The sequence below is a fragment of the Cryptomeria japonica genome, chromosome 8 (genome assembly GCF_030272615.1).
Source record: "Cryptomeria japonica chromosome 8, Sugi_1.0, whole genome shotgun sequence".
NCBI lineage: Eukaryota > Viridiplantae > Streptophyta > Pinopsida > Cupressales > Cupressaceae > Cryptomeria > Cryptomeria japonica.
The window spans coordinates 52,574,679-52,592,275 of record NC_081412.1 but is presented as its reverse complement, the minus strand read 5'-3'; the positions used below and the strand labels follow the sequence as shown (position 1 = coordinate 52,592,275).

The 17,597-nt window shown below is 34.7% G+C and overlaps 1 protein-coding gene across 6 annotated transcripts in view; it reads left to right on the top strand.

Annotated features, from left to right (window-relative positions):
* Nucleotides 1–5,521, top strand: part of LOC131038803 (uncharacterized) — a 46,370-nt gene extending 40,849 nt beyond the window's left edge. For 5 of the 6 annotated variants that reach the window (XM_057971351.2, XM_057971347.2, XM_057971350.2 and 2 more), the window contains one exon: nucleotides 4,619–5,521. In XM_057971351.2, coding sequence (XP_057827334.1) covers nucleotides 4,753–5,169 — 417 coding nt within the window. In that variant the 5' untranslated portion in view covers nucleotides 4,619–4,752 and the 3' untranslated portion in view covers nucleotides 5,170–5,521. Of the gene's footprint in view, nucleotides 1–4,607 lie in introns of all 6 variants that reach the window. The other variant, XM_057971349.2, reaches the window with a different exon arrangement.
* The last annotated feature ends 12,076 nt before the right edge of the window (nucleotides 5,522–17,597 follow it).

Genomic DNA, 17,597 nt, shown 5'->3' with positions numbered 1-17,597 from the left:
TTCGTATGTTTTATTTATTTGTCAACTTGTGGGTATACATAGGAGTTGGTTATAACTGGTTATTGGCAATTTTGTTCTATTTGGTGCCTGTTGGGCACTTCAAATATGCTTCTCATAGTCAAGGATGGTAGTTTAATTTGGTACATGATCCTCTCTAATCTACAGTTGGATTGTACAAGCACTAGCTTTGAATAAAGCATTCATCGAGCTTCATCTATGGTTATCTAGTATGTAGTGTTATATTGCATTTATATTACAATAGGTAGTGTTATTGTTTGGCAGTAAACATCTAGTACAACACTTATGTGTGCTGAATAAAGCACATCTCCTTATGAGTTTTGCTACATTATTTTTCATTTTTGGTAAATACACATAGCTTTTCAAAGGTGCTGAGGTTTTTATTACATTTAAGTGATTAAATTTTTTTGAGTATGAATCCACCTTATTAGCTGAACTCGTCCAACTATAAATCTACAAAGCTCTCCCAACTTGTAAAATAACCTTCTTGAAGGTAAAATTTTTTCTTGGGCTCAAATTCTACACTCTCTACCTGTTGACAATGTCAATATACCTCCCAGAATTTGCATATGTTAATATTCTTCACCATACGTCTCATGGACAAATGGTTCAAGAAGAGTTACAATGCTCAAAGCTAAAGGGAAAGTGATCTAGACAACTTATAAACCAGTTTGCTAGTCATGCCTCTTTTATGCTTAATAATCAAATGAAACAATTGGCAGGGAGCCATCCATTTGTAGTGCCTTGCTTCAATTTTGACCTTGTTTTGCAAATATTGGAGTGGTTTGTGATTTGTGTAGATGATGGTTTCTTTTTCTTTTAGATGGTTCTCCCATTTCTTACTTGCTCGAACTAGAGCTCCCAACTCCTTATAATATGCACACTAATTTAAAATTACTTTTGAAAAAATCTAATCAATAACAAATGAGCTTATTCCCTTGCAATAGAATAGCTCCTATGGAATAATCATTTGCATTCAGTTCATCGCAAATCGTAGTTGAAAATTAGTTACTGCCAAAAGTAGTGTATTCTTAATTATTTTGCTTGAATTTAACAAACGCATTTTGTTGACTTCTATCCCAAACAATGGGCATGCTGCTTGTTATGGGATGCAAAGGTGTTGCCATTGCAAATAATGATTTAATGAACTTTCTCAATTATTGAGCAACCACTTCTCCAAATCAATTCTTAGCTCTCCATCTTCAATCAGATGCCTAAAATAGATGAACGATTGTTATGCCCACATTTCTTCTTATCGAGAATAATTTATTTTTCTTTGAAAGTTGTAAGATTTGGGTCAAATGCATTTGATGTTCATCATAAGTTATGCTATAATCCAGGATATCATACAAGTAAACAATGATCTAATTATCTACGAACTGTCTAAATATCTCAATCATCAATCTCATGAAAGTGACATGAATATTACATAAAAGAAAGGGAGTGTGGCAACTCATACAAACCTTGCCTTGTCTTAAACGTTGTTTCCCATATATCCTTCTCATTGATTCTTACTTGATAATAGAATTCCTCATGTAACTATGCATTTCCCTAATGTATTTTATCTCAATGTCATAATCTTGTAATCCATTACCCATTCAGACTGCCTTATTTCCGAATTGGCTTATATATCCTTGTATATTTTGGCCTTGTATTTGCCTTACGTATTGCCAATTAAAAGATCTTTTTTCTTCATTAAAAATAGGATAAAAAATTCCTCTTAATCAAACCAAGGGCGTGCATAAGTACCCAATTTCAATCTTGCAAAAGAAGCTTCTTGTTCTTCATTAATAGTATGCAAAATGAAGCAAACCTGAAGTCAAGCTAGTGAATGATCAAACTTCCAAGCATTTATACCACCTTTGATCTCTGATTTGAAAGAGAGCTGAGCTGAGCATCTATGGTTGGCACAAAGCAGTTCTTTCTAATGCACTCGATGATGTTCTTTGCTTAGTGCTTCATTTGTTATGGGATTCTCTAGAGAAATTTCTAGCTTTGCCACAAGAGCCTCCATGAACTTCTCCAATCTATTATGCTTTCCAATGGATTGAAAAGTACCTGCAACATGCACTTCTATCTTGATGAATCTTGCTTTATCATTATGAGGTGCTCTTTCTCACTCGTGACCCATGTGTTTCACTCCTCTATTATGCTTCCATGTAGATATCCCTTTTTATAAAAGAACCAATTGATCTTCTCCACTTGCACTAGTTGTCCTACTTATAGGCATCAATTTTGAAATCAATCACACCATAAGAAACCCACACAAACCTAGAAACTATAAACTGCAATGTTACCATTCTGATTTGTAATTTACATAGGTATTCCTCAGTTAATTCACCAATGGAAATTAGATCTTATGAAAAGAAACAACTTAGTTGATTTGTATGCCATTTCCTTAGTATTTTCTTAAGAAAACAGGTAAGATTGTTCTTAAAAATGAGTGATCTTAATGTTGTAGTTACTATAGATTATTGCATGCATAAAATGAAATAAGCAAGAACTGGAAACACACTAAAAACGTAGCTCAAGACCAGGGATTTACTATGGAGAAACACAATATGGGATTATCCAAACGAGCAAGGATTTATGCCTTATCTTGCCACCATTTCTTGCAACTGTATAAGTCAATCTACATATTCAAAGCCTAGAACAACACCACAAATACACAATAATTGTGCTCTTACAGCTTGCTACGCTTTGCAAATTGCTTGAATACACCCTTAGTAAACTTATATGGTATGATTCCTTATAACACTGAACTAGGTTGCAAGAAATGACCAAAATGACTGAGATGGCCTTAGCAAGTGTACATACGATAATCTAGCAGGGATGAATCAAGTATATAGTCCAAATGCGAAAGGACATGGAGAGACATAGTTTTCTCCCATTACTTTCTTTTGTCAAATTCAGGCAGAATCACCATAGACATCAAGGCAAAACTGCCATGACATAAGTGTAATCAGCATGCCACTAGCATATCTGCCTTTGCTCTTGTAAAAGCTACCTGTCACCATGCAACTGCAGACTGTTTTTACCATTTGATTTCAAGAAACTTCTTTAGCCATTCATGAACCCAAGTTGTTTGGATTGCCTGAGAATTCTTCTGCAACCTCTGTAGATCCCTGTACTGTCCCAGATGCTCCGTTCATGCTGAAACATGTCATATTAGGAGTGATGGAACATTTTAAGTTACATGCTTAGAGATATAAATAATTAGCTCCAAAGTACGCTGGACCATTGGGTTCATGTCATTCCTACTCTTTTGAAGTGTTGTTAACAAACTAAGAGGAGGAATTTGTCATCAAACTGTTGCAACAGGGCTGTGGAAATGACTAAGGCTGATTAGGGATGGGAAAGGACATCTATTAGAAGTTTAACTTCACATTCAAAGTTGCAGACCCCAAAACAACCCAGAAAACCTACTTTGGCGACTACTTCAGTTTGCAACATGAGCTGAACACGTTTGCCCTGACAAACATGTCAAACCCTGCAGCAAAATTTCTGTATACCCTGACAGATTTGTTAGAAAGTGTACTGGTGGAACCAGTGAACAGGTCCTAATACAAAACAGTGAGTAGAATTTGGAATGTTTTGGTGTTCGATCTTCAATTTGGTCAATTGGGTTTCCCTTGCATGTATGAGAAGCTGTAGGCAAATCCAGGAAGGATTTGAATCTCATTCTGTAGTCGTAAAAGTCCATCTTCGTGACAGCTGCAAGGATGAATGCAAGCTTGAGTGAGGTGAGTGTGTGATACAGTGATGTTAAATTCTTGATACTGGTTGTGCGTGCTCATTGGTGCCAATTGGGTATCGCAAACATCTACATCAATCCTTTTGATTGTGGAATGGAGGGTAAATTGTTCTCCAGGGTAAATTGATTGTGTTCTGTTTTGTATGTGTTCCCATTGTCATTTTCCATGTGTGCATAAATCTCTGTATTTACTTAAATTCACAACTTTGTGAATATGGCATCCATGTTTAAGTGGTTTTAGAGAGCGTGCTAGGGTATTTCAGGAGTTCTTTGCATTGAAATCTGTCTACTCACAGCAGAGTGAGGAATATCCGGCCTGTTTACAGATCCCTTAGTCAACTGGAATAGTGAATGAGATAGTGGCTTAGTTGAACTGAATCCAACTTACTTCATGATCCACCATGGGTCGCTAACTTTCATACCTTCTGTGGACAAATTATTACAGCAGCTTTGGGAGTTTGGGAAACCAGTAAATTTTGGCGCTTTTGACTATCAAAGAAAGCTAAATTACCGATATCATAGTACCAAAAAAAGTTTAAGCTTTAATTCTGGTGATTTACAAAATGTATAGAATAGAGAAAAGGAATACTTTCATAAGCAAATGGACTGTTTCCCAAAGAACATCTATGTACTATGAATGTGTTTTAATGACTACTCTTCTTTCACGAGGCATTTTTAGGCTAATGTAATTTAAAAAATCCACGTTAATTTGGATATAAAGGATCTGAATCAATTTAGTCTCTCATTTACATGAACCATATGACTATCTTCAAATTTTGTTGTCTGTTTTAGACTGAATTTGAATATTGATTGTAAACTTGAATAACTTTGTTAGTGATTTTGCAGATAGTTTTGTCCAATAAATCAGCAGGTCAGCTTTAAACATCCACCTTTTATATCTGTAAATGTATAAAGGTGTCTGAATTAGCATTCAGCCCTAGAGTAAGGAGGTTTGCTGAGTTGGTTCTCCATTGCTGGAAATGGGTGATCTTGTAGTTCACAAGGGTGGTTGCCATTGTAGAGGTGTGAGATGGCAAGTACAGGCACCGGTTGATGTTGTAGCATGGAATTGCAATTGCTCTAATTGTTCCATGCGAGGCAACACGCACTTCATTGTTCCAGCGTCTAATTTCCAGTTGCAGGAAGAATCAAAAGAATACCTGACAACCTACACCTTTGGTACACACACGGCAAAACATATATTCTGCAAAATATGTGGCATAACTTCATACTATATTCCGCGTTCCAATCCAGACGGGGTAGCGGTGACTGTTAACTGTGTTGACCCCGGCACCATAAAAAATGTTGAAATCAGATACTATGATGGGAGGAATTGGGATAAGTCCTATGAGAAATCTGGCGTTGCATCATTCTCAAAGTTGAGCACCAAGGTATGACCTCACCGTGTTAAGAAGCTGGCCCAACCGTAAATCTCCTTAAGATATGACACAATGGAGCGAATGCTTGTGTGCATTAATAACTACAAATTCAGAAAAAGAACCAGGACAAGGACAAGGCTTTTAATATGGGACTATGACAACACATTTGTATGATATTTTATTCAAGTTGCCAATATTTGAATTGTGTTCTAGATTAGTTTTCTCACTCGAGAGGATATGACGGTTCAAATTCAGAGAGGATCCTTTGGAATTCTGGACTTTTTTGAATAGGTAATTATATCACAATTTTTTTAATGTTAAATTGTCATAGAAAAAGTTTAAATAATATATATCTTTATTATAAATCTAATTTGAGAAAATTAAATATCAATATTTTTTGAACACTTTGAAAAGATAATTATGTCATTGTTATGTTATATTGATATAAAAAAATCTTAATAATGTGCATCTTCACTATTAGTATATGAATTTTTTTTAATATTCAAATGTAATGTTAGCAATTTTAGAGATTAGTGGTGAAGGTTTTTAATGTCATCTATGAGTTTTAGAGACGTTATAGCATTTTAATATATGGATAAATTATTTCATTGCCCTTTAAATTCTAATATAATAACTACTATATTAAATGAAAGTTTTATAAACTTTTAAGCTTTAATAAACACTATTATTTGATAAATTAGTTTGGACAAACTTTTAACTTTAAATAAATAAAGAGTTCGAAACAAGGAGGCCATGGTATTTTTTATACATATAATCTTTTAGATTAAATATCAAAACATTAAACTTAAATAATTGAGAAATGCAAAGTAATAATGTACAAAGTAAGGTTCTTATAAGGTTTGTTTATCTAAAAAAAATAATTGTGATTGGTAATAATTTAAAAAGTTTGCACATTTTAAATATATAAATTAAGTATAATAAAAGAAGGGAGAATCACAAGAAGGTAAAAATAAGGGAAAAAATTATAAATTGAAAATTTTCAAAGAAGTTTTGCAATTTAAGCAATTTTAAGTCAAACACACCATTTGCATGGGCAATTATAAATCAGAATGCTAGGACACTGTGTTCAAAAGAGACATTTGACAAGTAAAATATGGGCCTCATTCACCTAAACTAAAACCAACAAACTATAATCACCAAATGAAAAATTACAAAGGCTTGAGAATGGCAAACGATATAAAATGTAAACAATATGCATGCAATGCAACACACTACATTTTGATGAGCAATAATCACCTTTGTTGCTCCCCTCTTTTATTGATCACTAAGCAAAAAACCACTAAGGTACTTACCAAAAATGCCACAATGGTTAGAACATAACAAAACAAAACAAAACAAAAAACCATTAAAAGCAAAATAAAATTGCCTAGTTATTCAATATACAAGACAATGGCTTCCTTTATGAATCCTACAAAATTCTTTAGGGTAATATTGGTGGTCATTTCTGCAAGGTGTACCTTGAAGCTTTCACTCAAGATCTTTAGGGTCACTTGTTAAAAAAGAAAATATTAATTTAAAACCTAAAGCTAGTGATACCTTTTTTTTTTTTACTAAAAGAGGGGTAAAAATTTATTCAATCACAGAAGAGATACAAACAGAGAGATGAGAAGAAAGGACTAGAAAGCCCTATCATTGTCCACTAGCTGATCTAGCCTAAAAACCATATCCGGAGGCAATTGCCCCCTATCCACTATATTCCATCCTTGCATCTGCCCCGAGGCCCATTTTGCTAAACAATCAGTGACACCATTCCATTCTCTAGGAATGTGTGTGAAAATAACTGAATCCAGAGAGCCGCACACCTGAAGGATCTGCCTAATAACTGAAGTCGAGTGCCAGCTAACATCCCCATGCTCTTGTTGGGATAACAAATTCACCACCACTTGAGAATCAGATTCACATATAATATTGCGCCACCCAAGAGTAGAGCATTGTCGAACAACATACAAAATGGCAAGAGCCTCCATTAAATTATTAGAATTAAAACCTTTATAAATAGAGAAAATAAACTGATATTCAATTAGATACTAATTGAATTTATTAAACATCTCTTGCAAGATCATTGCTAAGGATATTACACTTTATGTTCAACATCTCTCATTGGTTGTCTAGACATAGGAAATTGGATTCATAAGTAGAAAATTTGTTTCAGACAATGCTATTAAAATCTAAGAAGTTATGAATGCTACAAAGTCCAACCAACAAGTAGGCTTTATTAAAATTGATTATAAGAAAACTTATGATAGAAAAAAATGTCCCTTCATTTTGGCCATGCATGGTGCCTTTGGCTTTGGCTCCAACTTTCTGTAGTTGGTTAAGATGCTATTTGTTGATGCTTTTCCTTGGTTTTATTGTTAGTGATATCCAATCCAAGCAATTTGGGCTCTTCAAATCTATTTGTTAGGGCTACCCTCTTGCATTGTCACTTTATTTGTTGGTTGTTAATGAGTTTGGTATCTCATTATTAATGCCACTTTGTTGAGTTGGGTTAATGGAATTTTACCAAGAAACAATTCCCACTAACTTGTCAATTGCCATTTTGTTGATGACTGTTTCTCACCTTTCTTGAGGATAAAGACAACAATAAATAAGTATTTTAAGTCTCTTGACTTTTACTTCACTTATGAATACAATATTTAGTGGAATAAAACATAATTTTATAGGTAGTCCACCACTCCACTACCAAATTGGATTCACAAGTTTGGGTGGACACATATTGATCATGGGTAGGTATTCAAATATGTTGGGATTCCCTTCCCTTTTCAATCTTGATTGGAAATTCTTTGGTAATAAGTGATTGATAGAATTGGGAAAAAAATTCATGCTAGATTACTATGTCATTTTCATTGGCTAGTAAATTCTAAAAAATGCTCTAAATTTATGGTTGCCATATACATTTATTACTCCTTTTGTTTGCCACCTTCTAAGACATCTTATAGCAAGTTAAAAAATCTTTGCATGATTTTTTGTGGGCCACTTATGTTGCAACAAGAATTTTTGCAAAGTAGCATGGGATTTATGATGTCTTGTTAAGTACTTTGGTGGCCAAGGGCTTACTAATGTCTACGTACAAGGAATTGTGCTTTGCACTAAGTGAATTGTGAGAGTTTGTCGTGACACGAAGCTTAGGAAACTCTCTTAATGAATTGCTTTCATTTGGTTCCCCTTATGAGAGACCACTATGAAATGACTTTGATTTTCATTGCCTTGTTATTTCTCTCATTCTTGTTAAGATTGTATGAACTATTGTGGTAAACAACAAATGGAAATCTTGGGAAGCCATCAAGTCATGGCTTTTGCAGAATGAAGTGGTTTTCACAAAGAGATCTATCAATCTTTTGTTGTTGCGGTGGGCTTTCACAATTCCTTTTCAAGGCAAATCACTGGTACATGAATACTCAATAGTGTATCTCATGTTAAGAGTGAGTCCGTCCTAGAAATGAAAGCATTCCTTTTTCGTAAGCAACATGATAGGGTTTCTTGTGTCAAAAAAGATATTAGAGCAAGGTGGATATCATAAAACACTTGTAATTATTATACAAATAAAAGGGCAAAACTAACTTGGCATTCCATCAAATCTAATATCCCCTCTATCATTAGAAATAAGTTCTTTCACCTTGGCAGAGCAATGATTGAATTGAATATTTCTCCATTCACTAAAGCTTAGCACCTAGTTAGAGACTTCATTCGTAGTTTTATTAGATTCCTTGTAAACATGCATAACTTTGGATTGAAGAAAGCCCTTGAGAATGATTTTACTCTCCTCAATGATTTTTCTAATATTCCAAAAACTATCAACCTCTCCATTAAGAACATCCACAATTAATTTCAAGTCCCCTTCCAGGACTATTTTATGATAATTAAGTTTCTTCAATCTTTTCAAACCTTGCCAAGTAGCTAGGGCCACACATTATTGCTAGTACCTGCTCCTAAGTTTTTCCCATAACATTCTATAAGTCTTCCTTTATTATCTCTTATGACACTTCCCACACCAGAGACCCTAGAGTTGCCTTTGGAGCACCCTTCAAAGTTGCATTTGACCCACCCTTCTAGAGGGGCATGTCATTCACTCATTTCCTTAAGAAAATTTTATGCAAATTTATCTTTGTAAGATCCCATTCTATCTCCCGCATTTGTTTCTGTCTCATCTCTGAATATGACGATTTTTTTTTGAAAATCCATATGAAGAAATATTGATGTTCTCTTTGATTTGTTGTTTTATGATAAAAAACAAGTTGGAAGAAGATTTGGATTGTTCCTTGAAAATGTGATTATTTCTTTCTTTTCATAACCTCCAATGGACAAAAGGGGGGATTTTTCTCCAAAGGTCCACAATGACCAGGTGGGAAAAAAGGGCATAAGTTCCAAGTGTCCAAAAATTGTTTCATGTTTCTAGGGATAACCTAGGAAACAACCAAATTAGAGAGAACAACAAACCAAAGTTCCCAAGCAAAAAGATAATGGAATAGAATATGTTCAATACTTTCAACATCCACATAATAGAGAGAGCATCTGTTGACAAACATTAGTCCCCTTCTATTCAAGTTATCAATAGTGAGGATGTTATGATGAACATCAATCCACCATAAACAATTGATTTTGGGGATTAGCTTTGGAATCCAAACCTATTGCCAATTCAAAGAATCTTGAGGAACATTTCCATTAAATTATAGGCAAATTTCACAAAAAAAATACTAGAGGGAATGACTTTCGAGATTATTCCATTCTTTCTCTCCAAAGAGATAAATGAAAAATCTCCTAGTTGTTGGTAAAGAGGAGCCAAGGCATTATCCCTATAATTTTGGAAAGGGGCCTCGTTGGGAGGAATGCTATTTAACTAAGCTCCAAAATATTTCCATCTAGGTGAATCGCTATTCCAGTCAACATAATCTAACAAAAATTTACCGTTGCACCTACTTAGGACCACTTTAATTTGTAAGAGATCATTAACAGAGGACAAAGAAACATCCTTATTCCACACATCCTCCCAGAATAGGGGATTTTTGCCATTCCCAACCAACATTCTACTACCTTGTTTAATAATATTCCTTATCTTCATAAAATTGTTCCAAACAACTGATCTAGGGAGAGTGACATAAAAAATAAATTGTTTAGATAACCCATTATTTATGTATTTAGCTCTTATGATATGGATCCAATCCTTACCTCTTTCAAAATTTTTCCAACCAGATTTGGCTAGAGTAGCTTTATTGAAGATCTTGATTTGTCTTATTTCGAAACTGCCATGTTTCTTTGGTCTGCAAACCTTTTCCCAACTAACTAAGGAGATCCAATATTTTTCTTTAGTGCTTTTCCATAAGAGTTTCCTTTGAATTTTCTCTATTTTCTTCACCTGGTTAGCAAGGATCTTAAAGATGGATAAGTAGAACAATGGAATATTTTGTAATGAATCCTTTGAGTTAAAGTTTTCTTGCTTCACTGAGAAGCTTTCCATTCCAACCTGTTAATTTTTTTGGACTCTTTCAATAATGTAATTCCAAAAATTGCTAGCTAGATTTTTAGCTAGATTTTTAGAGACAAGAGGAATCCCAAGGTAGGAATCTAGGAGAACAACAACATTACATCCCAAAATATTAATAATTTTGCATTGAATAGTGGGAGTGGTATGAAAGAAATAAATCTTACTTTTATTATAATTCATGTGCTGACTTGATATCATAACATATCCATTCAGGATTTACTTCCATCATTTGGATTCCATAATAGAGGATTCTCCAAATATGATAGTGCCATCAACAAATTGTTTGTGAGACAAGAGAGGCAGAGAGGAAGCAATTTTAATAGCTTTAATAAGATTAAGATTGAGGTACTTCTAAATATTTCTTCTCAAAACCTCAAAAACAATGATGAAGAGATAGTGGGAAAGAGGTCCCCCTAACATAATCCTCTTCCACAAGAGAAGTAACCATGAGGTGAGCCATTAACCAACATAGGAAAAAAAAGGAGGTCATCATGAATTTTGACAACATTTTTAGAAATATGCAAGTAAACCCTTATATATTGAGGAACTCAATGAGGAATTGCCAAGAGACTTTATCATAAGCTTTAAATATATTTAATTATGAATCATATTGGATTTATTATTGGTCTCCATAGAATGAATTAGTTCATGAGTGGCGAGAGCTATGCCTAGAATATGTTTTCCTTTAACAAAACCTTTTTGGTTAGGTGAAATCATCTTATCCAAAACCATTTTTAGTTTATTGATCAACAACTTGGAGATAATTTATATATAATATATTGCAAAGACTCCTTGGTCTGAAGTCTTTCATAGAAGCAACAATCACAGATTTGAGAATCAAAGAAATGGAAGTTGCATTAACCTATTTAAGTAATTCACTAGTTTTGAAAAAATATCTAATAACATTAAAGAGATCATTAGCAATCACATCCTACAAATCTTGAAACTTTTTTTGGTGGGAACCCATCTAGGCTTGGAGCTATGAAAGCTCCAAAGGAGAAAACAACATCGTTAACTTATTGGAAGGTCATAGGTTTAGTCATGTTTTTCAAATCTCATTCATCAATGACTTGGGGTATAACTTCTAACATTTCCTCAAAATCCCCATTAAGGTTATTTATGTTGGCTTGAAAAATCAGCAAAAAAATAAACAACAATCTCATCTATGTCCCTCTCATCTGTATCCATAATACCAACTTCATTTTGAACATTTCAAATTTTATTCCTGCTCCTATGCTTCATAGTGAATTGATGAAACAATTTGGTATTTTTGTCACCTTCAGTAAGCCACTAGATCCTTGACTTTTGTTCCAAAAAATCCTCCTCTTTTGAAAATATGAACCATTGAGGTAACAAATCCCTTTCCTCCAAACAAAAATTCATGGCATGATTACCATTATCCAATTCCATATTTGTTGGATCTCTTTTATCTTGTCCTCAAGACCCTTTTTTTCTATAAAAGATGTTCCCAAAAGAATTTTTGTTCCATTCTTTAACTTTCTCCTTAATGGATTTAAGTTTTTGAACAATTTGGAACATAGGAGTTCCATTAAAAGGGGTTTTCCACTATTTTCTAAAATTTGGATGAAAGGTCCACATAATTTCATATTTGAAGGGATAAAGGGCCTTCTTTAAAAATTATCCTCCCAAGTAAGTAGGATGTCGTTATGATCAAAACTCGTCCTTGGGAGAGCCTTCAAAGAAATGTTAGCTTAGATGTCCCAGCTATTGGAAATTAGAAACCAATATAACTTGACTTGGATAAGATGGTTACCTTGGTGTTTGTTAGACCATGTATTCATAAATTCTTCAAGGTCGACATCAACCAAACCCATGACAACAATAAAGTCAGCCAAATTCCCCAAACTATTAGTAGAATCCTCTATCCGTCCATCTTTTTAGAAGGGAACAAAAGAGTGTTAAAGTCACCCCCAAGCATTCAAACATCATGCGGCCTATTATAAATAAGATTAGCTAGGGAGTTCCAAATCTCTACTCTAGTTGATTTAACATTAGGGGTAGGTATTTAACATACTCCACTCTTGTTTAGTGACAAGATCTTTCATATGAACATACAAACTGTTCTTACAAACATGATTTGTGCATCTAGTAAACCTTGTAGGATTCCATAAGGTCGCCAAATCTCTTGAAGCACCTTTTGTGTCACTAATTGAAAAATTCAGTTGTAGGCCAAATTGATTTTACCACATTTGTAAAGGAATCCATCTTCATTGGCATTTCACGATGTAACAAAATATCTATTTTTTGTTCCAAAAGAGTGCATTTCGAACTATGATGCTTGACATGGCTATTCAACCCCCTAATATTCCAAGAAAGGATCTTCATGAAGATAAATACATTAAAATTCTCTACCTAGAGTAGTAAGGGGATCCTAAGTGGGACACCCAATCTTATTGCTTTTTCTTTTTGGATTTTGATAGACCATCCAAAATTCTTTGCCTCCCATTGGCTATTTCCTTTGTTGTATCCTTCTTCCTTGTTTCTATTTGCAAAGGACGACCCAACTTTCCTTTGGCACAAACATCTGGTTTCTTTTTCTTTTTTAGGTTTTCCAACAACCTGAGTCATTTCCACCTCCATATCCTCTTCATCCAAAATGAATTTTTGTTTAGCCCGAGGGGGAGTAGAAGCAAACCCCCAAAACACTAGGCTTTGATTAAGGTCTTTTACCCCCACCACCTGATTAATAGTACTCTCCTGATCGACATTGCCTTTTGCTAAACAAGGAGGTTTGGCTAAGACATTCTACAACAAGATCCTAGCGATATTCTCCTTGTGTGCTTCTATCATATCCTCCTTTTGTTGTTCAAACACAACTTTCTCATATTCTTGAGATTTTCTAGGAATATTAGCCTCTATAACGTAGTTTTCAAGTGAATCATTCAATTCTATGTAATCTCCTCCATTTGGTTCAAATTACTAGCCTATTGTTTTGGTCTATTTACAAACAATCCTTGGGGTTTTTGCAACTTACTCCTACCAATAGGATTCTTTGCATCTATTGATTTTCCCTCATTAACAGGCATCTAAATATTAGAACCACAATTTGAAGTAGCATCTCCCAAATGAACTTCTTTCTCTTTCTATAGCTTTTCAGTCAAAACATCAACAATAGCCAAACTCCCATTATCAATTTGAGGACTAGCATCCTTCAAAGGGGGATTTTTCTTAGGGTGTTGGAATCTATACTCCAAGCTTAAGTGGCCATATTTTCTACAATTTTAACAAAAGCCTCAAGCATTCTCATATTCGATGATTTGTAGCCAACAACCCATCTTTGATTTCAATAAAACCTGAGAAGGAAGAACAATATTAACCAACACATTAACACATATTCTAGCAAAAAGCAATCTTGATTTTTGTTGTGTGATTCTATCCACTACCAAGAGATGTCTAAAAGAGTTAGAAATACTCCTAAAAACCCCAATATCCTAGTATTTTAACGAGAGAGTGAGGAGGCAAATCCAAGTAGGGGCCACATAACCTAGATCTATAGTAGGATCTGTTGGTGCCCAAAAATGGGTTTACACTGGCTCAAAGGCAAAGACCAAGTTGTTTTCTCCTGAAAATATTTATGGAAAGCCACTTCCAACTGTTTAATATTCCTCAGACGTGGACCAACAATGATAAGGATGCTAGATCCTTCTACGCTTTAGGCTCTGCAAAACCAGGGAGGGTGATCCCTATGCTTATTTGTGATTTTATGCCACAATCACAAATCATTCATAAAACAACGCAAATAATCTCATATAAGGGCTCAACAATAAGGGAGAATTCTCAGGAATGGCAAGTTCCTCAGTGATCCTCAACCCATTTGGAGCATGAGATGGCTAACACATATGATGACATTCATATAAAATGAAAGTATTATGATATTCAACAAATTATAGCAAACCAATAATGATTTTGAATAGTAAACAAACACCCAGGCAATATACTTAACTACGATCAGTGCCTTATTCCATTGGGTACATGAATTCATACTGCATTAGACTACACTCCTGACAAAATTTATCTAACAACATTTAATCAAAGATAATATTGCCTTACAACATACTGTATTTATAATCCCCACCCAAAAATACTTATCAAAATCCCTGTAAAGACCTCTATCACTCTGCAACTTAATCCAAGCATTTAATCAACCTATCTGACCAATGCATGAACCAAAAGTTACATACACCACAACAATTCAATGAAAGAGTCTATGAAAAGTGTTACTGAAAATTTGATAAAATTTTATCTGATAGCTGGACTAGCCTGAAACAATACTGCCTTACAATTTTGCTCTACTTATAATCTTTTATTAGAACTACTTATCGAATCCTATGGTGAGCCTTATTTCCTCTGTAATCTTATTCAAGCATTTTAATTAACCCCTTAGAGTAAATCATTGAATAGAAGAATACATACATCATAACAATGCAACAAACAAATGAAACCCTTGATCCCATTTGCTCAAAAGAAGATAAAATCACACAGAGGAGAGTAAAGATTTGAAAACTATATTTGCATTAATATCATATGCTATCTTTCATCAGATGATAGTCAACAAATCCAAATACAAAATGACCCACTTGAAAAAAGGATACCTGCAACTACTCTATTGCCTTTTACTTTGCAAAATACATTACAATCGCTACTATTTCCTACGACTCTCTAGAACTATTTTGGACCTAACCCTGCAGAAAAGACCTATATTACAGAGATCTTCCTCAAAAAATTTCGGACCCTAACTTATGGCCTTGAAATCCTTTTTATAGAAAATAAGGGAGCGACAAGCTACAGACCATAAGACACTTGTCAACAAAATCGAGCCTTAAAGGCTATACACAATTCCCGTTACAAATCACTACTTATCCACATGCTAGCATCCCGTGATGAGGTGGAACCAAAATTTCCAACTGATTATTGGTAGAAACAAAAATACTTGAGCATGCCGATATCACCCAGATACTCCTGGATGGACCCTGAGATGCTCAGTCTGTTCCATAGCATTTCTCTTCTTGAAAAAGAAAACAAATCCCGACATGAAACAAGACTTTCCCTCCAAATTAAAGGAAAATATCCAGCCCTTATGCCCCGGATCAGAGAAAATGGAAAGAGGAACTTGGGGGCAAATAGGATTTGTTGAGAAGGCCTCGCAGCTTCCCCGCTGCTGCAAAGATGACTGGTTGCCGGTCTTCACTTGAACAAATCCCTCTTTCAGTTCCCCATGAGCTCCCTCCCGGAACACTCTGCCAACAAAATGTAGAGTAAGAGCGGGAAATAGGCCAGAGGTGACTTTTCTTGAAAACCAGCTCTAAAACCAAAGGACAAAGAGTTAGAGGGAAACAAAGGATAAAGAGTTAGAGGGAATGGTTTCCCAGATTCCCCAAATTTACCTTGAAGATACAATAGGGGAGAGCCCTGCCAACATAGATCCTTTCTTTCTCAGTGTTGTTATCAATGGAGAAATTTAAAAAAATTGTATGATCAATTCTAGGGCCTCAGATAATGTCATGCTAGTAAGGATAATGCAATCCACGAGTTTAAAGGTAGATACTCCTCATGGAAGATGTTGTGCTATGGATTCAAGAGAAGTGCCTCTGATAGGAACTATAAAGGTACTTCCTTATAAACTTGTTGCTTTCCCTAATAAATAATTAATTATGAGTGTCTTAGTTGTGGATATCATGTTGGTGCCCAAAACCACAGATTGGAAAACCAAAGACTTGCCTAGTCCTCAATTGATCCAATCAGCCTTGGCCAATGAACAGGGATGGTCGAAGACCAAATCCCTTTGCACTTTAGGCTCCACTAAACCTAGGTGGGTGTACCTTACACTCTCAAGCACAAAAGAGGTTTACTTTAAGTGAATTTAAACTGTGGGAGTCAGCAATTGTAGGGATGGCAAAAGGTTTTCTTGCAATTATGCTAACAAAAGTGCTTTTTATTGAATACCTTTAGAATTGATAAAACAAGAGTGAATATAGTTGTGATATGTAAAAGATTACTATTAGGACTTTAAGCTATTATGAAAAAGAGCAATATTGATAGAAATTAGAAGATTTGTTTCTTTGATAAGGACCTAATGCATACAAACTTAGCAAAGATTAATAACAAACCAGTGCCTTATCTGACCATTAATGAATAACTTTGTGGACAAGAATCACCATCAACTCAAGAGACAATTATAAGACCATCACTGTGAAAGTTTCATTATGTGTTGCATGAACAATAAAATCCCAATCTTACATTCAATACAACATCATGTGATGGCACATCACAACAAATCTAAAAGATTTATCAAGAGGACATATGATTCCATCGAACACAAAATTACACAAAACAGTCTAAAGATAAAAGCATGAAATCTTGTATATTAACTTCTGGAATAAGAATGTACACAAAAGTTGCACTTACAAATACTCCAATACATTTAGTTTGCACAAAATAAACTCCTCATTCCTATTAGAATTTTCTAAAACATAACACTTGTAGCCCAACCAGTGGTAGAATCTCTATCTCTTATGATAAAAAATGACTCACTACATATATGTGAGCCAAAGGATTCAAATGAAAGGACACACCCTTTCATCTTGTTAAACTAAACTTGATTAAAACCTAACACTTAACTACTTAACTACTAGACACAAAATATAAAAAATTAGTTCTGGCCGTCCAGTATTGTATCACACTTTTGTATGTGCTCCAAATACTTATTATCCCTGTGAGTGCTGGTGTTGAATACAGTATCCCTAATAACAATATCCATGGTAACCATTCTCTCCATTTGCTCACATGTCTCCTTCATATCCAAAACATCTGCCCAGGCAACATTAAGGGGTGTGTTGAGTACATTCTGGCATTTTGCAATCCAAATCCCTTTGTCCTTATCTTCCAATTGATCCTTGGGCAGAAAATTGGTTTTAGACCTCCT